The 22,739-nt window shown below is 46.3% G+C and overlaps 1 protein-coding gene across 2 annotated transcripts; it reads right to left on the bottom strand.

The window, feature by feature from the left end:
- Positions 1 to 3,518: 3,518 nt before the first annotated feature.
- On the bottom strand, positions 3,519 to 15,838 carry FOXR1 (forkhead box R1). Of its 2 annotated transcripts, none has more exons than XM_045038396.1 (6): positions 15,454 to 15,838; positions 6,215 to 6,289; positions 5,859 to 6,115; positions 5,382 to 5,608; positions 4,046 to 4,206; positions 3,519 to 3,596 (listed from the first exon to the last, which is right to left on the bottom strand). In XM_045038396.1, exons 1-6 carry the CDS (start codon positions 15,512 to 15,514, stop codon positions 3,568 to 3,570), a joined length of 810 nt encoding a protein of 269 aa, XP_044894331.1. In that variant the 5' UTR covers positions 15,515 to 15,838; the 3' UTR covers positions 3,519 to 3,567. The 2 variants fall into 2 exon arrangements, with proteins under 2 accessions (XP_044894331.1, XP_023094749.2); XM_023238981.2 differs by having other exon boundaries at positions 4,046 to 4,284; positions 15,454 to 15,835.
- Positions 15,839 to 22,739: the final 6,901 nt, after the last annotated feature.

Raw genomic sequence — 22,739 nt, 5'->3', positions numbered from 1 at the left:
GCAAGTTTGAAAATTACTGGTCTAGGTCTTAGGTCCTTGGCTTTGCTCTACCCACTGGATTCCAGGACTATTTCTACCATACTTTTATGGCAACCTGTTACTTCACTTGACCTTCCAAAACTTCATTTCATCAAACCCCAAATGCAGATCAACCCAGTCATCTGTTTTTCTCATTTGTTCCAAAGCTACTTAGTCTACATTGCTTCGACTTCTACCTTCTTAGCCCTCTGCAATTTTGCTTTCGAAGCCGTCTCCCTAAAGTTCTTCACTACCGAGTGTTCATTCAGTTGCCCACTGAACTTGACTTGTGTGAAATGGAACTCAACATCTTCCACTTCAGAACATCCCCTATTATCATGCTTCCACTGAATACAGCCAAGCTAAAGCCTGGAGTTTGGGGGAGGGTTATCTTGACACTTGCTTTTAGTCAGTCCCCATATCCACCCCACCCAAATTGTCTTCTTGGATTTCTGAGATTTTTTATTTTTTGTTATTATTTTTTTTAATATTTGAGAGAGAGAGAGAGGGAGAGAGAGTGAGTGAGTGGAGGAGGGGAAGTAAGAGAGGGAGACACAGAATCTGAAGCAGGTTCCAGGCTGTCAGCACAGAGCCTAAGACAGGGTTTGAACCCACAAACCGTGAGATCGTGACCTGAGCCGAGGTCGGATGCTTAACTGCCTGAGCCACCCAGGCACCCCTCTGAGATTTCTTGTATTTATTTATTTTGAGAGAGAGAGAGAGAGAGAGAGAGAGAGAGAGAGAGAATGAATGAATGAATCCCAAGCAGGGTCCATGCTAATAGCCCCAATGCTGGGCTCGATCTTATGAACTGTGAGATCATGACCTGAGCCAAAATCAAGTCATGTTGCTTAACCGACTGAACCAGCCAGGTGCCCCTGGATTTCTAAGATGTTTAAAGCCTGTTCTCTATTTTTTTTTTTTTTTTTTTTTTTTTTTTTTTTTACTCCTAGAGCATACCTTGTTTCAATTCCCTTGCTCTCTTACTCGGATTCATATAAAATCTCTCTAGCTGATTTCCAAGTGTCTGGTCTATTTCAGCTCCATTTATCCTCTAGACTCTGGTTTTAAGAAAGTCTCTAAAATGACTTTCTGGATAGGGGCACCTGGGTGGCTCAGTGAGTTAAGTGTCAGACTCTTGATTTTGGCTCAGGTCGTGATGTCACAGTTCATGGGTTCAAGACCCCATCGGGCTCTGCACGAACAGTGCACCTGCATGTGTCTGTCCTGTCTTTTCCTTGGAACAGGTCACTTTTCCTCCCCACCCCATCGCTGCTCCTCTGTACCTCCCAGCCTCCACCTCTGCCTCAGAGGAGCAGAAGCAGCTACCCGCAGAGCATGGCTGGCTTTGGGTGCTTCTGGACAAGTGCCAGCTATTGTTTTGTAGACCTGGGGAAAGGCCCAGGGCTGACTCCTCCTGTGAGAATTCTTCCCTAGCTCTAGACAGAGCTCATTGCTGTTATGTGTGCTTCCAGAGAATATGGAAGCTGCCTGTTAGAGAAGTCGCTAGTGGCAAATCATGCATTTTTTTTAATGTTTATTTTTGAGAGAGAGAGAGAGAGAGAGAGAGAGAGAGAGAGAGAGAGAGAGAGAGACAGGGTGCGAATGGGGGAGGGGCAGAGAAAGAAGGAGACACAGATTCCAAAACAGGCTCCAGGCTCTGAGCTGTCAGCACAGAGCCTGATGCAGGGCTCGAACTCATGAACTGTGAGGTCATGACCTGAGCCAAAGCTGGCCACTTAACCAACTGAACCACCCAGGCACCTCACAAATAATGCATTCTTACTGCCTAACAGGCCCCGTGCTAGGCTTTGGGGGGGTGGACATAAACATGATTTATTCCATTGTCCTCACTGGTTACCAGTGTCACTGTGGGTGAGCACCTCTGGGCAGGGACTCTATTTTATATGTTGCTTGGTTCAGTGGTTCTCTATCCCATCAGCCTTAACACCCGAGGAACAGAGCAGACATTCTGTAGACTGTCTTTACCACCTTGGAATAAATCTTACTAATAAAATAACTGACCTACACATGCGATTTTGAAAAGATCAATATAACATTTTAACTGCAATAGAACAGAAAAATAAAGGGAAATTGTATTTCAATGGATAAACTGTATTTGAAAAGGAGATAGTCGGAAATTTGTACATACTTACAGTGAAGAGCTCAGATTTAAGAGCTGACAGTCATACGACTATTGACAATACTTTGTCTTTATATCGGCTGCCTGGATGTAATAAAGATTTGTTTATACATGCAGAATCCCCGTGAGTGCAGCAGACACAAACACAATCTGATACAGGCATGTGGTATTGGTGACTTAAATACCAGAGCAGCTTTGCTGTCAGTGAAGTGATTTTCTGAAATGGCAAACAACTCTTGGTCAACTTCCAAACCAAAAAAAGCACAATCATCCTTCATTTTACATAACAGTTGCATTCCTGGAAAGTTCAGTGTATCTTAAAATGGTGCCACAAATACGTTCTGCTTAGGTATAACCCCAGGTCAGGTTCTTGGCTGATCTCACGGCCAATGGCCTGGGGTAGAAGGGTCAGTTCTTCAAGGTCAAAGACTGCCTCCTGCACGGAGGATAGCTGAAGCCCTGGGTTCTGAGGGTGGAGCCCTGTTTCTGTGCAGATCTCCTGGGGGGAGAGGGGAGAGCAGGAGAGGGAATGAGAAAGGTCATTGCAGCCCTGTGGGAAATTCAGTATTGCCTTCAAGCACTGTCTGAATGTCTGGGGTATAACGACGCGGCTTTAAACCTCATTCCTCTCTCACTCACTCGGGGCATCTCCGTACTCCCCTCGGACCCAAGGCTGGCATCTGGCCCTGCCCTGGACACCGCCCCTGCCGCCAGGAAATCCACAGCGCCCAGCTGGGATCCGAAGTCTCTAAGGACTCCTAATCCAACCCGTGCTGTGGCCTCTGCTGAGCCATGGTGGAGACAAACAGCACGGGGAGGTACCCCATCTTGCCTCCAAGTTCCCACCCCTCACTGCCACTCCTCCCACGCTCAGAACGATTAAATGGGGGTGGGGGATGAGGCTTGAGCCTGACCATCCTTTTCCAAAAGTCTTTCCTCTCGCCCTTCTCACTGCTCCTTCTTGGCCTCCTGGGAGGGTTTGCCTTTCCTTCAACAGCCCTACAAGTGATGCGCTTCCTTCTGCTTCTCTCCACTGTCCCCAGTTGATTACATCCCCTCTGTGCGCGGGTGGTGCTGCTTTGGGCCTTTGGCGGGGCTGGCCGCTACGAGCTAGCATCTCCCGAGACTATCCTCGTAATCCAGAAAAATGGGATTTGCTCCAGGCTCCTGAACGGGGCCGAGTGTTTTCTTCCTTTGAGGAAAGAAGTGTATGGGCTCCCTCGGCGGCGCGCCAGGCACCTGCCCTATGGCCTCTGGAGCATCCGTCAGCTCCAACGGCATCCCATTTCCAGCCCGAGAGCTGACCTCCACCTCCACCCCGTCCCCACCCTCAGAGACCACACACACACCACCAGGCTGCTGCAGGTAACTTTAATAAGGGATGGGCTGACTCCTGCTTCTTGGATTTAAAGGTCAAAGAGGAAGGGCATCACATCTGTAAGAAAAGAAGAGAGTCAACAGAATCTACCTGCCCTTTGCGGCTGCCGTTCCCTCAGCCTGGCCCAACCTCGCGGCAGATGACCTATTTTTCCCTTCAAGGCCCAAATGCCACCCGGTCTCCGGAAAAAGAAAAGAAACCTCCTCTGCACGTCGCCGCTCATACCGTGCGTCTCTCGCTGCGCCGCCACCCTTTCCCTAGGCTGCCGGGCCGTGAGGCCAACTGCACCTCAGCTGTTTCTCCGTCAACTCCTGGACCTCAAGTACATGCCTGGGTGGCTGGGGTCCCACCTGGGGCAGGCCCAGGTCTCGGACCACCGCTATCCCCTCCCCTTCCTACAGAAGGTGTCCCCCGCCCCCACCGTGGGACCCGGTCTCCTTCCCCTAGCGTCAGGATGGGGGGGGAGGGGGGCGCCCCTCGGCCCCACGCGTGCCAGGGCCTCACACCTGGCTGGCTCATGCACCGCTGGATGCTCTCCAGCCGACTGGAGGCCAAGGCGCGGGCCTCCTCTGCAAAGCGGCGGCGTCCCTCCTCGGTTAACTTCCAGAGGCAGGAGCGGGGCCGTGTGCCGGCGCCACCCTGCACGCTGGCCGGCACTTTCTCAAAGCTGTCTCGGAAACAGAGATTGTGACGGACGGTATTCTTCCAGCCTTCCGGGGCCGTCCGGAAAAAGGGGAAATGCTGTCTGTGGACAGGGGGGAACGGTGAGGAAAGATATGCTGTCTTCGGGAGACGCCCCATCTCGAGACGGTTGTCCCCCAGGCGCCAGGAGCCTGGGCCCCTCTGTCAAGGTGGACGGTGGCAGGCTGGCCTGGAACAGCTCTCTGCTGACGGAGCACGCGGCAAAGCCTGACCCGGTGTGTTGCTTGTGCCAACCCTCATTGTTTTTTTTTAATTCTAGAGAGAGCGAGAGAGCGAGCAGGGGACAGGGGCAGAGGGAGGGAGAGAGAGAATCCCGAGCAGGTTCCATGCTGAGCATGGAGCCCAATGTGGGGCTTGACCCCAAGCCCCTGGGATCACGACCTGAGCTGAAATCAAGAGCCAGACGCTCAACTGACTGAGCCACCCGAGGCACCCCACAAACCCTCGTCTTTTAAACCCAGTTTACTGCTCCCGTTCCGAGACTCATTTTGTCCTGCTTCCCTCTGAGGGCTCATGACTGTGACTTGTGACGTGAACGGACCAGAATCAGGCCAACCCATGCCTGTAAGAGGAATCCTGGTCAAGGAAGGATGCCGCTTGTGGATTAATATTCTGAGACTCTCCTGCCAGAGGGAAAGGGTCTGAGAAACCCCTCACGCTCACGTGTAGGCGACTGTCGAAGCTAAATGCACATCCCTTCTCAGCCGGGTGCCCCCCTGCTCCCCTGGGCGTGCGGGGACCTGTGCCAGGCAGTCTAGCCAAAGGGAGAGCATGTGAGAAACTGCTGGCGAAACCAGATTTTCTACTGGATAATCTTGACGGGGAGGATGGGAGAATTTCTGACCCAGGCGAATTTACGTTTTAAGGGACTAAGACGTAAAACGGTTAGGGTTTTCTAGACGTGAAAGGGGGTGGAGGTGGATGTCTTCCCTAACACAGGATACGTGGACACCCACCTGGGGACAGCGCAGTACCAGTGTCTGGGGAAGGAGGCCTGGGAACACACTTATCCTTTCAGACCCAGATGGGGGAACTGAGGCAGCAGCCCAGGGCCAGGGGCAGCTTGGAAGGTGTCAGTCTGAGGGCCCTGACCCCCTCCCGTCCCGTCCTTACAGGGCCCCCCTGCCCCGGGGCACGTACCTAGTGAAACTGTAGATCTGTTGCACGTTGAGGCCACAGGGGGCACTGTTTCTTAATGCCAGTGCAATGAGGTGGAAGTAATTGAGAGGGGGCCGGGACCAGAGCCTCCCCTCTTGGCTGCTGGCTTGCCGAAACCTCCGACTTTGGAGGGGGGCCCTTTTGTGAGGGGACGGGAGAGCCACAGAGGAGCTGTCATCCTGGTCCTCAGCCTCCTCCTCTTCTGTGAGCTAGAGGAGCACAGAGTAGGAACTGGTCCTAACTCCACCGCCTCTACTCCAGGGGTGCAGTGGCAGGGAGGGGGAGTGGTAGGGGGCCCTCATCGGGGCTTCTCCCCAACCCAAGGGCACAGCCCATTTCTGAACCCGTTAGCCCTCGGTGGTCCCTAAGGATCCCTCTCTGATCGCATCATCCCTGCACCCTCCCTGCCTACAGCCCAAGTCCAGCCCAAGTCCAGCCCAGGACCCCAGAAACTCCTACCTCCCAGGTGCTGGGGGAAGAGGCAAACCGCTTCTGAGGGGGAGACTGCTCGCTGGAGGGCGAGGATGGTGGCAGTGACTCCACCGCCGTGGTCTCTGAGGAGCTGGCAAAGTCTTCCTCTTTGGGGGCTGGCTGAGGGGAGGGGAGTGCGCCTGGGAGATCCTCTCCCTTATGAGGTTCTGGGACCTCCAGCTTTCCGGGGGGATACACGATGCTGGGGTTTACCCACATCCACAGGTTGGGCTCAAGAGCTGGGCCTGTGCAGAGAAAAAGGAGGTTGTGCGCCACAGCTCACTGGCTTTGGGGTCCGGCCCAGGCCGCATGACCATGCCAGAGAACCCACTACCCCCACTCACCATCTTTATCAGAGTTGGGCGTTTTTCCCACAGGTACTTTTGGTGGTTCAACTATTCGAAGTCTATACCTGGCAACTGGCAAAAAGAAAGAAGAGGGTCAAAATGTCCTAGTATTTCCACTGTGGCCCCAGGGTCCTGGACCACGTGGCTGTGGGCCCTCCCTGGGGCGTTACGACACCATATTCGACTTCTCTGACCTTGTTCCACATACACTGTCCCTGAGCCAATTCATGAATGCCTGTGGCCTCAGCCACTATCTATCAACGTAGGGCTTCCAAATCCGCACCTCCGGCCCCAGACTCCTCTGCTTGCCCGTAAGTACCACTGGGCCTTGGAGATCTTTCCTTGCATAACCCGCAGGTACTTCAGACTCCACATTCCTGCAACTAAACTCCACCTTCCTGCTCTCGCTCCTGTATTTGTCTCCGCAAGTGGCACCACCATCTAACCTAAGTGGCTTGGGTCAGGAACACGGAAGTGTTCTTGCCTTCTCTTTCCCATCCAGCCACACCCAGTCAATCCCCAAGTCCAGCCATAACCCGAATGGTCTGTTTATCTGCTTTTCTCCAACTTAGTCCCCCTGCAGCTGGAGCATCTTCCTAAAATATTAATGCAATCCTGTCACCTTTCTGTTTAAACACTTTTGATGGCTTTCTATGACCCTTGGGCCAAACTGAAGTTTCTTGGGACAGTCTGCAAGGCCCTGGCTCCTCATCAGTGTTGGGTCATTCCTCCCAGGCTCTCCAGGTCTCCAACAGACCACACTCTAGATCCCGGGCCTCCCCACAAACTATTGTGTCTTTGCCAGATACACTCTTCTCTCTTCCCGCTGCCCTAGTTAATTGCTATTCACTCATCATGTCTCTGTTGAAACATCTTTCTAAAGCAGGCCTTCTCTGCCTGTCCAAACACTTCCCTAACACACATTTTATCCTAATTACTTTGCTTAGAGCCAATCACCAGGACTGTCTTTTTCACTGCCTGGCACACGGGAGGAGCTCAGCTTAACCTGGAGGAGCTCAGCTTAACTGGATGAATGAATACGTGGTGGGCTAAGAGTAAATCATACGTTTTCACTCATATGTGGATCTTGAGAAACTTAACGGAAGACCATGGGGGAGGGGAGGGGAAAAATAGTTATAAACAGAGGGAGGGAGGCAAACCGCAAGCGACTCTGAAATACAGAGAACAATCTGAGGGTTGATGGGGGGCTGGGGGAGACGGGAAAATGGGTGATGGGCATTGAGGGCGCTTGTTGGGATGAGCACTGTGTGTTGTATGTAAGTGAAAAACCAGGGGAATCTACCCCAAAAACCAAGAGCACACTTTACACACTGTATGTTCACCAATTTGAGACTAAATTATATTTAAAAAAATTATAAAATCATTTGTGAAAATTAAAAAAATATCTGTATGATAATGTTCAGAGCAGCTTTAATCGTATTAGCCAAAAACCAGAAGTGACCCAGATGTCCTCCAGTGGGTGAACTGTAAACAAACTGTGGTCCCTCTGTACCATGAAATACTAAAAAATAAAAAGGAACAGTAAAAGAAAAAAGAAAAAGAGTAAATCGAGTGTATATTAGAGCTATCTGCTTGGCCCTATGCTGGCTCCTTGGGGGTTAGTGGCAACTATTTCCACCTCACCCCCCCTCCAAAAGGACCCATTGGGTGTCATCATATTGCAGTTGAATCTAGGTTTTTGTCTGGAAAATGATGATATACTTATTAGAGAGCTCAGTAATTAGAAAGAATGCCCATTTCATTAATAATAATGTCCAACAGGGGCGCCTGGGTGGCTCAGTCGGTTAAGCGGCTGACTTCGGCTCGGGTCATGATCTCGCGGTCCGTGAGTTCGAGCCCCGCGTCGGGCTCTGTGCTGACAGCTCAGAGCCTGGAGCCTGTTTCGGATTCTGTGTCTCCCTCTCTCTGACCCTCCCCCATTCATGCTCTGTCTCTGTCTCAAAAATAAATAAACGTTAAAAAAAAAATTAAAAAAAAATAATAATGTCCAACATAGTATTGAAAAGAGGAAAAAGTAGAAAGAGATATAAAGTCAGAAAGAAACAGATATAAAGTCAGAAAGAAAAAGGCAAAACTAGCATTATTTGTAGAAAAAAATGTTAAGACAGAAACCATACAAAATCGATAGACAAATTATCAGAACCGACAAGAGCCTAGAAAGTTTGCTGGATATAAGAACAAATACTAATCACTGTTCCTCCATAGCAGCATGAAGAAACTGGAAAATATAAAAAATTTTTTTTTAATTTAATTAATTTATTTTTAAATTTACATCCAAATTAGTTAGCATATATTGCAACAATGATTTCAGGAGCAGATTCCTTAGTGCCCCTTACCCATTTAGCCCATCCCCCCTCCCACAACCCCTCCAGCAACCCTGTGTTTGTTCTCCGTATTTAAGAATCTCTTATGTTTTGTCCCCCTCCCTGTTTTTATATTATTTTTGCTTCCTTTCCCTTAGGTTCATCTGTTTTGTCTCTTAAAGTCCTCATATGAGTAAAGTCATAAGATATTTGTCTTTCCCTGACTGACTAATTTCACTTAGCATAATACCCTCCAGTTCCATCCAGGTAGTTGCAAATGGCAAGATTTCATTCTTTTTGATTGCTGAGTAATACTCCATTGCATATACATACCACATCTTCTTTATCCATTCATCTATCGATGGACATTTGGCTATTTCCATAATTTGGCTATTGTTGATAGTGCTGCTATAAACATGGGGGTGCACGTGTCCCTTCGAAACAGCACACCTGTATCCCTTGGATAAATAGTAGTGCCATTGCTGGGTCGTAGAGTAGTTCTATTTTTAGTCTTTTGAGGAACCTCCATATTGTTTTCCAGAGTGGCTGCACCAGCTTGCATTCCCATATAAAAAAAATTTTTTTAAAGAAGGTACTGTTTGTACACTGAAAACTATAGAAAGCTTATGAAAGAAATGGAAGAAGACACACACACACACACACACACACACACACACACACACACAGAAAAAATATCCCATACTCCTGGATAGGAAGAACAAATATTGTTAAAATGTCAATACTACCCACAGCAATCTATATATTGAATGCAATACCTATCAAAATAACACCAGCATTCTTCACAGAACTAGAGCAAACAATCCTAAAATTTGTATGGGACCAGAAAAGACCCCAAATAGTCAAAGCAATCTTGAAAAAGAAAACCAAAGCAGGAAGCATCACAATCCTGGACTTCAAGCCGTATTACAAAGCTGTAATCATCAAGACAGTATGGTACTAGCACAAAAACAGACACTCAGGTCAATGGAATAGAGAACCCAGAAACGGACCCACAAACGTATGGCCAACTAATCTTTGACAAAGCAGGAAAGAATATCCAATGGAATAAAGACAGTCTCTTCAGCAAGTGGTGCTGGGAAAACTGGACAGCGACATGCAGAGAAATGAACCCGGACCACTTTCTTACACCATACACAAAAATAAACTGAAAATGGATGAAAGACCTCAATGTAAGACAGAAAGCCATCAAAATCCTCGAGGAGAAAGCAGGCAAAAACCTCTTTGGCCTTGGCCACAGCAGCTTCTTACTCAACCCATCTCCAGAGGCAAGGGAAACAAAAGCAAAAATGAATATTGGGACCTCATCAAAATAAAAAGCTTCTGCACAGCTAAGGAAACCATCAGCAAAACTAAAACGTAACCGATAGAATGGGAGAAGGTATTTGCAAACAACATATCAGATAAAGGGTTAGTTAGTATCCTAAATCTATAAAGAACTTATCAAACTCAACACCTAAAAAACAAATAATCCAGTGAAGAAATGGGCAAAAGACACGAATAGACACTTCTCCAATGAAGACATCCAGATGGCCAACTGGCACATGAAAAAATGCTAACATCACTCATCATCAGGGAAATACAAATCAAAACCACAATGAGATACCACCTCACACCTGTCAGAATGGCTAACATTAACAACTCAGGCAACAACAGATGTTGGCAAGGATGTGGAGAAAGAGGATCTCTTTTGCACTGCTGGTGAGAATGCAAACTGGTGCAGCCACTCTGGAAAGCAATATGGAGGTTCCTCAAAAAATTAAGAATAGAACTACCCTACAACCCAGCAATTGCACCACTAGGTATTTATCCAAGGGATACAGGTGTGCTGTTTCAAAGGGACACATGCACCCCAATGTTTATAGCAGCACTATCAACAATAGCCAAAGTATGGAAAGAGCCCAAATGTCCATCAATGGATGAATGGATAAAGAACATGTGGTGTGTATGTATGTGTGTGTGTGTGTATATATATATATATATATATATATATATATATATATACACACACACACACACACACATACATACAATGGAGTATTACTCAGCAATCAAAAAGAATGAAATCTTGCCATTTGCAACTACATGGATGGAATTAGAGGGTATTATGCTAAGTGAAATTAGTCAGTCAGAGAAAGACAAATATCATATGGCTTTACTCATATGAGGACTTTAAGAGGCAAAACAGATGAACATAAGGGAAAGGAAGCAAAAATAATATAAAAACAGGGAGGGGGACAAAACATAAGAGATTCTTAAATACGGAGAACAGAGGGTTACTGGAGGTGTTGTGGGAGGGGAGATGGGCTAAATGGGTAGGGGCACTAAGGAATCTGCTCCTGAAATCATCGTTGCACTACATGCTAACTAACTTGGATGTAAATTTAAAAAATAAATTAAGTTTTTTAAAAAAGGTACTGTTCCTACCTGCCCTCAGGGGATGGCAGTGGCATGACCTGCAGGCCTGTCCTTGTCACCCCATGAGGCACCCCCAGAGGAGATTACACTTCACATTTATGCCTTCCTCTTGCCACGTAGAAAAGCATGCCACAATGTCCCTGGGACATAATCCACGGATGCTTTGTCTTGTCCTGATCATAGGCTCTCAGGATATATTCTGTGGTCCAACAACATCAGCCTCCTAAGGGTTTTTAGAAATACAGATTCTCAGGGGCACCTGGGTGGCTCAGTCTATTAGGCATCTGACTTGGGCTCAGGTCATGATCTCACGGCCGGTAGGTTCGAGCCCCGTGTCAGGCTCTGTGCTGACAGCTCGGAGCCTGGAGCCTGCTTCGGATTCTGTGTCTCCCTCTCTCTCTGCCCCATCCTCCCCCCTCCCTCTCAAAAATAATAAACATTTTTTTTATTAAAAAAATAAATAAATAAATAAAAAATAAAAATAAAAAAGGTACTGTTTGCGGTAGCAACCAAAAGTATACAGTATTCAGGAGTTAACCCATCAAAGAACGAACTAGACCTTCATGGGAAAAAGATGCAGTCACTATTTAAGGACATGAAAGCCTTGAATAAATGAAGACATAATACGTATTAAAAGATACCAATTACCCTCAAATTAATCTATACATTTTATGTAAATATTATAATACATAAAAATTAAAATGTTCTGCAGAGTAAAACCACGAACAACAACAAAAAAATCAATAGACAACAAAAAAAGCCAGAAAAGAAAATTTCAACTCCTAAAGTTCTCAGCTCTCTACCAGACAATCTTTCACTTACTGACTTGCAGAAGCTAACACAAACCTATAAGTGGGCAAGAGATATGAATCAGTATTCATAAGGAAGGGATACCTGAATTAGTAACAAGATGTTCTTGGCCTTACTAGTTACAAGAACACAATAAAATAATGAAATAACACTTTAGATCATACTGACAAATATGAAAACAGATAATCCCAAGTGTCGGCAAAGATGCAGGGAACTAGAAAAGAATCCTTTCTCATACTGCAGATCTGAACAGCAGCTGGTGCTATCACAGTGAAGGGCTGATTCAAGACATCAAGGTCTACTCCTGGGTGTGTCTATTCAAGTCAGTAGGGGAACTTATATGCTAACCTTCTCTGGTATGATCAGTTGAGTGTAGATATTAACTGATTTAACAAACAAATTAAAAATTTTAAGTTTATTTATTTTGAGAGAGAGAGAGAGTAAGTGGGGTAGGGGTAGAGAGAGAGAGGTGAGTGAGAGAATCCCAAGCAGGCTCTGCACTGTCAGCACCGAGCTCATGCAGGGCTCGGACTCACAAACTATGAGATCATGACCCGAGCCAAAATACAAAATCGGACGCTTAACAGACTGAGCCACCCAGGTGCCCCACTTTAATAAACAAATTAAAAAAACATACTTCACCTATCTTTCCAGCTAACTCTCTCCCCACTCCAACTATCCTTGGATACCATGATATCACCAATCCGTTGGTCTATGGCTTTGGTGTACTCTTTGGTAGAGTTGGATTTAATCGGGGTGGTGGTTTGGCCAAGCAAGTGCTCCAAAGCCAGAGAGGGTCAAAGGAATTGATGGAGAGCATGTTTGACCACAGGATTACAGGTTGGTTAAAGAAGGAAAAACACCCAGGGCTCGAGAGCAGGAAAAAAAAGGGTGACATCAACAGGTTGGTGATCTCAGGGAGATCAGAGCATAGTGTCTCTGTTTCCCTCCCTCCCTCCCTGGCACAGATGCTCTTGAGCCTTCTCAGGGATAATGTTCCAACCAACCACTCCTCTATTTCCTGTTATTTGTGTGTGTGTGTGTGTGTATTTACTACTGGATTATTCTTATTAGCATTCAAACACGATGTTAATTCTCTCATCTTATTGAAAAGACCTTTTGCCCTGGTTTTCTGTGCCAGGCCACTGCCCTATGTTTTTGCTTTCTTTTGAGGCAGAACTCCTCAAAAGAACTACCTATTCTTTCGGATCCCACTTCCCCTCCTTCCACCCTTAAGCCCTTGCCAGTCAGGCTTTCGTCTCCACCACCCCACCATCATCATGGTCACCAATGATGTCTGCTTTGCTAAACCAAATTGTCCGTGTACCTCCCACCTGACCTCACAGGGGTAGTCCTCTCATCTGACCAGTCCTTCCATGACACACTTTTTTCACTTGTTTCCAGGAAACCACGGTTTCTTGGTTTTGCTTCTCAATGGTCATTTCCTTAGTTTGGGCTGGTTATCTCTCTTCTCTCCAGTATCTTTACAATGGAATGTCCCCAGGGCTCATGTTTGGTCCTTCTCTCTCTTCTCTCTTCTCATCCTTTAAACGCCACCCACATACCAAGGACTCTCAAAATAAACCTCTCTCCAGTACTCCAGACTTACACGTCTACCTGCTCACTCAACATTTTTGCTTGGAAATCTAAAAAGTATCCTCAAACTCAGCAGGTCCCGAACAGAATTCCTGATCTTTCTCTCTGTCCGACCAGAAGCTTCCCCCATCTCAGTACTCCATCCTTTCACTGGATCAGCCAAAAACTTTGGAGGAGTCATCCTCTCTCTTTCATACACTCCACATCCGATCCATCAGCCAACCCAGCAGGTTCTGCCTTCTCTGCCACCACCCTAAGGGTCCAGCCTACCACCATCTCTGGTCTGGATTACAGTAGTAGCCTTCTAGTCTGCTGGCTTCTTCTACGTTTACAATGTACCCTCCACACAGCAGCCGAAGTGATCTTTTCAAAGTATAGATCATGCAGGATTGGGTTACCTAATTTGCAGAGCCCAGTGCAAAGTGAAAACGAGGGGTTCCTTGTTCTAAAATTAAAATGATCTCAAGTTAGAAATTATCCTCCTATATATCCTGTAATAGATAGAAAACTATTCCTCCAGCAGAGGAAGCAACTACATGGGTCACACACTTGGGAAGCCTGAATCAGGGCACTCCACTGCTCAAAACCTTTCAACCTCAAAGTCAACCCCAAAGTCCTTAGAGTGGAAGATGGGCTCGTCCTGATCTCTGCTCCACATGCTCTGAACTTCCCTCTGTATTTACTTTCATCCAGATTCACTGGCCTCTTTCCTGCGCCTCCAACACTCCAGACATATTCCTTCCTTAGGACTTTTGCCCTGGCTATTTCTTCTGCCTGGGAAATTTTTCCTCTAAATACCCTTCAACTCTCTGCTCCAAGGTTATGTTCCCAAGGAAGCCCAACCTGATGACCCTATTTAAAACCGTGGCTGTCGCCACCTCCCCACATTCCTGAGCCCTCTTACTGTATCCTTTCTCCCCCATCTCAGTTATCACCTTATACTGTAGATATATTTTTATGTGGATTGTCTGCCCCCAGTGGAACGTAGGCTCCATATAGATTATCTGTTCTGTTCATTATGTACCACGAGTGTCTAGAACACTGCCTGGCAAATTACAAGTGCTCAATAAATATTTGTTAATCAACGAAGATACAGGAATTCCTTAGCATTACTTATGGTGGCAGAGAGCTGGAGGCGATCCAGGTCTCCATCAGCAAGGTACATGCAAAAGGTAGTATATGCAGATAACAGAATACCACCCAGCCATCAGAAATAATGAACCAGACCTTCATGCAGCAGCCTGAGCAGCTCTCAAAAACAATGCGAGTAGGCACAAAAAAGCAATGAGCACTAAGTAAATGAAGGTCGTCTATAAACATAAAATAACGTTAAATCGTTTTCAAAGATAAACCTATCTAAAGACATTAAATCACTTAGGGTAGATACGAGGGAGTGTGCGAGGTGATGGAAGGCAGGGTGGGGGTGGAGGTGGGTGCACTGAAGTGGGGGTAAGGGGTTAATCCAAGGACCTTGCCTGACCAGATGGCAATAATATACCACGAACATAGGAGGGGATCGTCTTTGCCTCTGCCTTTGAGGTCCAAAGAAAAAAATCATTTTTTTAAAAGACCAAAACGGCCAACCATCCGTTCGGCAAATATCGAGCACCTCTAGGTGTCAGCCAATGTACTAACGGGGGTGGGGGTGGGGGTACAGCCTCGAACAAAACCGATAACATTTCAAAAAATGTTCGTGGCGCGCCAAATGGCGGTAGGCACCATGGGAAAAGGGCCGAGGTGAGGCCTAGAAGGTTCTGGGACGCAGCGGACGGTGGGGGTGGAGGTGGCAGGCGGTGTGCTGTGGCGGGACCCACTTCCTGGGGGCTCTGGGTCGAGGCCAGCGTCGCCATGGCCCGGGTTGGGGTGGGGGTGGGGCTCGGAGGGGCTCCCGCTCGGCCGCGGTGGGGGGAGGGGGGGGCCCGGATCACGAAACCGCACTCGGGCGCCCAGCTAGTCCGCCGGGCCGAAGGTGGGGGGGCTGGGGGCCAAGGGGCCGGGAGCCCCGCGAACACCCCACCCGGGCGCCCACCACGCCCCTCCCCCACGCCTCCCCGCCCCCCACGCACTCACGGTTCTGCTCGGCCAGGGGCAGGTGCGCGGTGGTGAAGGCCAGGAACGACTCGTTGCCCATGTCCCAGTCCAGCAAGCCCGGAACCTGGCCATGGAGGCTGGCCCAGAGGTCGAGGTGCTGGAGTTTCAGGTCCACCTTCAGGGAGAGGAGAGGTCGCCCGGCAGGGGGTGGGAGAGTCCGGGGCTGAAGGCCTCGCACCACTTCCTCACTTCCACGGGCTCGATCTGGTTAGTTGGCGCCAGCTCAGGTGTGGAGAGTCCCCAATTTGACGCCTTTAATCGCCTCTGGCCTCCACCCGGTACTCATGCGACGTCTCTCCTCAACCCCCTACGCTTTCATTTGGGGGCTTGGGGACCCTGGGGGTCCAGAAGGGAGGGATCCCAGGCTCTCTTCCCGCTATGCATTTGCACAAAGCTCTTCCTGTGTTTAGTAAGTTTCTCTACCACTTAAGAAGGATCCCGTGATAGTATTAATAGCTACTTTCTGATAGATTTTATGGCTTATCGAAGATCTCATCCGTAGCACCTATGGCGATAGGATTGGAGGGTGGTTTGTTTTGTTTTGTTTTTTAATTTGGTTTTTAATCATTTCGAATTTACAGAAAAATGCCAAGAATAGTATAAAAAATTCCTGTATGCCTAAATCCTATAATCCACCAATGACACTAATTATCAACATTTTATCACATTAAAATTTTTCTTTCCATATAGAAGACATCGTTGTTGTTATTGTTGTTGTTGTTGTTTTTCTGAACTATTTAAGAGTAATTTACAGACAATTAAGCAGGACTTCCATGCTCATAAATACTAAAGCGTGTGTTTCCTAAAAACTGGGATACTGGCCTATATCACCAGAAATGAGAACATAATCAAAACCAGAAAATTGAACATTGATTCAGTACTTTATTTAACATACAGATTCCATTCAAATTTCACTAATCATCCCAATGATGTCCTTTATATAAATGTTTTCTCTGGTCTAGGATCGAGTTCAGCATCACGCAGGGCATTTCTTCTTGTCTCTTTAGTCCTCTTTTCATGTGAAACAGTTTCTCAGCCTTTTTAGTCATTCATAACATGGACATTTTGGGAAGAGTGTTGGCCATTTGTTTTGTAGAATGTCCCTCAGTTTAGGTTTGTCTGATGTTTCCTCTTAATTCGACTTACACATTTTTGGCAAGAACACCACACGAGTGCTGTTGAATGCTGTTTCTTTCTCAGTACCTCACATCAAGAGCCACACCGTGTCAGTTTATCTCATTATTAATGACGTTAACTTCAATCACTTGGTATAGTGGTCTCCACCAGGTTTCCCTATGGTAGTTATTTTCTATTTTGTAATTTAAGTAATCTGTGGGGAGGTACTTTGATCTAAAATCCTGTTCCTAAAAAAAAAAAAAAAAAAAAAAATACTAAAAATAAATAAAATTAACTAAAGTCCTGTTCCTCATCAAGTTTGGGCCTTTTAATTCCTATCTATTTATGATCCTTGCCTGAACCAATCATTACAATGATGGTATAAAATGATTTTTTTTTAATGTTGCTTTATTTATTTTGAGGGGGGAGGGGCAGAGAGGGAGAGAGAGAATCCCAAGCAGACCTCACACTGGCAGCACAGAGCCCAACTCAGGACTCGAACGCATGAACTGTGAGATCATGACCTGAGCCTAAATCAAGAGTCAGACACTTAACTGACTGAGCCACCCAGGTGCCTCTAAAATGATTTTTCTAGGGGCGCCTGGGTGGCTCAGTCGGTTGAGTGCCCAACTTCAGCTCAGGTCGTGATCTCACAGCTCTGTGAGTTCGAGCCCCGCATTGGGCTCTGTGCCGACTGCTCGGAGCCTGGAGCCTGCTTCAGATTCTGTGTCTCCCCCCTCTCTCTCTGCCCCTAACCCACTCGCATTCTGTCTCTGTCTCTCTCAAAAATAAATAAACATTAAAAAAAAATTAAAAAAAAGATTTAGTTTAAAAAAATAAAGTAAAATGATTTTTCTAAATCTATCACTCCTTTCCCATTTATTTAGTTGACATTCTATTGTAAGGAAGAGCTTTTCCATATCTCATATATTTTTTAAAATATTTTATTTTATTTTTATTGATTTTTTTTAACTCTAAGAGGTAAAGATTTTATTTTTTTTAATTAATTTTTTTTTAAAGAGAGAGAGAGCATGAGCGGGGAGAGAAACAGAGGCGGGGAGAGAGAGAGACTATTAAGCAGGACTTCCATGCTCATCAACGAGCCCAACGAGGGGTGTGTCCCACAACCCCTGGGGTCATGACCTGGGCTGAAATCAAGAGTCAGACACTCAACCGACTGAGCCACCCGGGTGCCCCTAGAGATTTTATTTTTTAAGTAATCTCTACACCCAACATGGGGCTGGAACTTACAACCCTGAGATCAAGAGTCACATGCTCTACCAGCTGAGCCAGCCAGGTGCCCCCTTATCTCATATTTGTTTATTGTCGGTATGGACCCAAAGGATTCTTAGAGTGGATTATTTGTAATTATTGATTATAGCAATTTATTATAGTTATAAAATTCTGTAATTCTATATAGTGAAGTATAACTCGTTAATAGTATGTATTTTAATCCTCAAATTGTGCCAGATTTTGCCAGTGGGAGCCTCCTTGGGTTCCTCCTTTTCCTTACTGTGCTGCCTGTGGCTTGTCTAATAGACCAGAAACTTTGAGAGCACCTGGCATGTAGGAGACCCTCAATAAATGTTGTTTTAACTACATTGAAAACAACAGCTCCCTTTTTAAAAATTTGCTAGGACTCTACCTTTAATACCAATAATAGTAATTTTAATGCTAATCTCCCTAATTATAAAAATAACACCTGTTCTGGGTGCCCGGCTGGCTCAGTCAGTAGAGCATTGACTGTTGATCTTGGGGTCGTGAGTTCAAGCCCCACGTTGGATGTGGAAATTACTTTTTATTTTTTGTTTATGTATTTTTTTTTCAAATTTTTTTTTCAACGTTTTTATTTATTTTTGGGACAGAGAGAGACAGAGCATGAACGGGGGAGGGGCAGAGAGAGAGGGAGACACAGAATCGGAAACAGGCTCCAGGCTCCGAGCCATCAGCCCAGAGCCTGATGCGGGGCTCGAACTCACAGACCGCGAGATCGTGACCTGGCTGAAGTTGGACACCCAACCGACTGCGCCACCCAGGCGCCCCTTGTTTATGTATTTTTAAAGTTTATTTTATTTATTTATCTTAAATTTTTAAATGTTTATTTTATTTTGAGAAAGAGAGAGAGAGAGTGTGAGCAGGGGAGGGGCAGAGAGAGAGGGAGACATAGAATCAGAAGCAGGCTCCGGGCTCTGAGCTGTCAGCATGGAGCCTGATTCAGGGCTTGATCTCATGAACTCTGAGATCATGAACTGAGCTGAAATCAAGAGTTGGACACTTAACTGACTGAGCCACCCAGGTGCCCCTGGAGATTACTTAAAAAAAACAAATAAATAAAGGCCAGGTCATGATCTTGCAGTTTGTGAGTTTGAGCCTCACATTGGGCTCTCTGCTGTCAGTACAGAGCCCGCTTCAGAGCCTCTGTCTCCCTGTCTGTCTTTGCCCCTCCCCTGCTCTCTCTCTCTCTCAAATACAATAAACATTAAAAATAAATAATTTTTAAAATAATAAAAATAAATAAATAAATAATACACATTCGATGCAGAAAACTCAGAAGTATAGAAAACACAAAGGGGAAAACAATAGAGCAAAAATCATTCTTTGTATCAATCAGATAATCACATTTTGATGTATATACTTCCAAAAATTTTCCATATGGGGATTTCATTTTTGTGTTGTTAAAAATACTTACTATACTTACTATAGGGGCGCCTGGGTGGCTCAGTCGGTTAAGCATCCGACTTCAGCTCAGGTCATGATCTCACAGTCCGTGAGTTCGAGCCCCGCGTTGGGCTCTGTGCTGACGGCTCAGAGCCTGGAGCCTGCTTTGGATTCTGTGTCTCCCTCTCTCTCTGACCCTCCCCCATTCATGCTCTGTCTCTCTCTGTCTCAAAAATAAATAAACATTAAAAAAAATTTTTTTAAAAATACTTACTATAATACATCTACACTTTTATAGCCCTTTTCAAATTAGTCTACCATTTAAGAATGTTTGTATCATACAAATCATATATCTGATAAGGAATTAATATCCAGAACATATAAAGAACCACAACTCACACACACACACACACACACACACACACACACAATTTAAAAATGGTCAAAGAAGTTGCATAGACATTTCTCTAAAGAAGATAGACAAGTTTCCAATAGCCACGTGAGAAGATTCTCGACGTCACTAATCGTTACGGAAATGCAAATTAAAAACAGAATGAAATACTACTTCACATCCATTGGGAAGGCTTTTTTAAAAACAAATAAAACGAGAAAATAACAAGTGTGGATGAGGATGTGGAGAAATTAGAACACCTGTGCATTGCTGGTGAGAAGGTACAATGGTACAGTCCCCAGGGAAAAAGAGTATAGCGGTTCCCCAAAAAATTAAACAAAGAATCACCATACGATCCAGCCATCCCACTTCTGGGTATCTCTCCAAAAGAATTGAAAGCAAAGACTTGAACAGATATTTGTGCACCTCTGTACCAGCATTGTTCAAAAGAACGAAAAGGCGGAAACAACCCAAATGTCCATCAGCAGGTGAATGGATAAACAAAATGTGGTCTATACATACAATGGAATATTATTTAGCCTTAAAAATGAATAAAACTCTGACACAGGCTGCAACATGCGTGAACCTTGAAAACATGATGCGAAGTGAAATAAACCAGACACAAAAGGACAAATCGTGTGTGGTTCCACTTTTATGAGATACCTACAACAGCCAATTTCACAGACAGAAGGTAGAATGGTGGTTGATAAGGGTGGGGGAGGAGGCAATGGGGATATTGTTCAGTGGATACAGAATTTCTCTTTGGGGTAAGGAAAAAGTTCTGGAGCCCATAGTGTTGGTAGTTGCACAACATTGTGAATGTATTTAATGCTGCCAAACTGAACACTTAGAAATGGTTAAAATAGGGGTGCCTGGGTGGTTCAGTTGGTTGAACATCTGACTCTTGCTTTTGGCTTAGGTCATGACCTCACAGTTGGTGGGATGGAGCCCTATATCGGACTCTGCACTGACAGCTCGGAGCCTGCTTAAGCTTCTCTCCCTCTCTGCCCCTCTCTGACTTGCACTCTCTTTCCCTCAAAATAAGCATTTAAAAAAAAATGGTTAAAATAGTTAATTTCGTGTTATGTATATTTCATCACAATTTCAAAAATGTTTATATCTGTATGTTTCAAACTTTACTGCATATCCCAAACTTTCAAGATCTCCTGAGGATCTTGAAAAAATACTGATGCCCAGCTCCTACCCCAGTCATTCTGATTCTGGTATGGGGTATGGCCTAGGCGTTGAGGTTTTTAAAACCCCCTAGATGATTCCAGTGGGCAGTTTGACTCCCAGTCTGATGGTCTTCCCCCAGCATGGGAAGGCTGGGCTCCCAAACCCCCCTTGGCTGGTGCAGTGAAGTTAGGGAAACAGCCCAAACCATTCTCTCTGCTGGACACGTCCTCTCTGCCTGTGTCTCCTGACTTTAAGCCTCAGCTCTGTTAGGCCCACCCAAAGTTACAGTGTTTGTTTCCTCTCTCATTTCTCACAGCACTTACCACACTGTTGTTGGTTTTGTTTGTTTGTTTGTTTGTTTGTTTGTTTGTTTGTTTTTGAGAGAGAGAGAGAGAGAGAGGGAGAGAGCTCATGGCCTGTGCAGGAGCTGGGGACAGGGAGAGAGAATCTTAAGCAAGCTCCACGGTCAGTGTGGAGCCCAACACAGGGCTCGATCCCATGACCCTGGGATCATGACCTGAGCCAAAATCAAGAGTCAGACACTCAACTGACTGAACCACCCAGGCGCCCCAGCACGTATCTCATTTTTAATTTATTTACTTGTTCACATTTTTGAGAATCTGTCTCTTGCATTAAGTTCCATCAACTCCAGGAGGGAGGAACAATGTCCTTCCACATTTTATTCTTAGCACTTCTTGCAGCACCTGGCACATAATAAATGCTCAATTAATGTTTGTGGGATGAATAAACATTGTTGCTCTTCTCTTCCATTGCCTCCCTCTCCGAGGCTCTCATGTTACTCTACAAAGGGGTCATTAACACCATTGTTCCAGCATCTTCTAGCTCTGTGTTGTTTTTTATTGTTTTCACAGAATTTTTGGCACTTGCCCAGTCCCCGCCTTCTCTTCAGGGGCTTGTTCATTCCTTCATCTGTTCACTGATTCAACAAGTATTTACTGAGTACCTACTATGCCCCAGGCATTGCGGAGGAAAGGTACTTTGGGAAGAAAATGACTGCTCTCATGGAACACACAGTCTGGTTGGGGAGACAACTGAATAATCACATACACATATAATTATAAACCACGGTATTGCTATGAGAGACAGGCAAGGGGAACCCAACCCAATGTCGGGGGGTAGAAGTCAGGGGCTTCCCTGGAGAAGGTGGGTTACCTGTGCAAATAAGAATGGAGTGGGGATGGGGGGAGTCATAAAGGCAAGTCAGGCGTGTGGAATAGTCGGTGCAAAGGCCCTGAGGCAAGAGGGAACGCAGGATATTGGAGGGAACACGGTGAGAACTGAGGGGCAGTTAGGGGAGAGACCAGGGCTGGTCTTGAAGGTCGCCTTAAAGATTCTGGTATTTCCCCTAAGATCAATGCAAAGATCACTGATCCTTGTAAGAGTTGTGTATTGGAAAGGAGAACACGCCTACTCTTTTCCCTCAGTTCCCAGTTACTTTTCCCTCAGGTTACCAGACTGTACCGCTGTTGTCCTCCTGTACCCAGGCTTCTTCCATTTCTCTGCCCTCCTCCTAGGTCCCCTCTAGAAAATTCTCCATTTCTCCCACCGCCCAGCACCCTGTCTGGGGTCTCAACCTGGTAGCCCTCTCTGGCCCTCCCCAGTCAGAGCCTGCACTTCTTTCCCCAACACCACACACCCTCAGCCTCTAGACTCACCCGCACAGTGCACCGCGCCCTGGTTGGGTGGCCTGCTGTGGAGGGGGCAAAACCCACAGCCCACGTGGGCTCTGAGGACTCTCGACTCCTGGCATCTAATCCCGCCCCGCCCCCCCCCCCTTCCTGCCTCCTGAGAGGAGCAACTAGGCTGTTCTAGGGGGGCAGGGAGGGCGGACTGGGAGCCTAACGGGGATTCGGGGATTCGGTTCCACACAGGTGGAGCACATGAAAGGGAAACACACAGCAGA

This window comes from Felis catus, chromosome D1 (genome assembly GCF_018350175.1).
Source record: "Felis catus isolate Fca126 chromosome D1, F.catus_Fca126_mat1.0, whole genome shotgun sequence".
Taxonomy (NCBI): domain Eukaryota; kingdom Metazoa; phylum Chordata; class Mammalia; order Carnivora; family Felidae; genus Felis; species Felis catus.
Note: the sequence above shows the minus strand (reverse complement) of the source record. Positions and strands in the feature narration are given on the sequence as shown.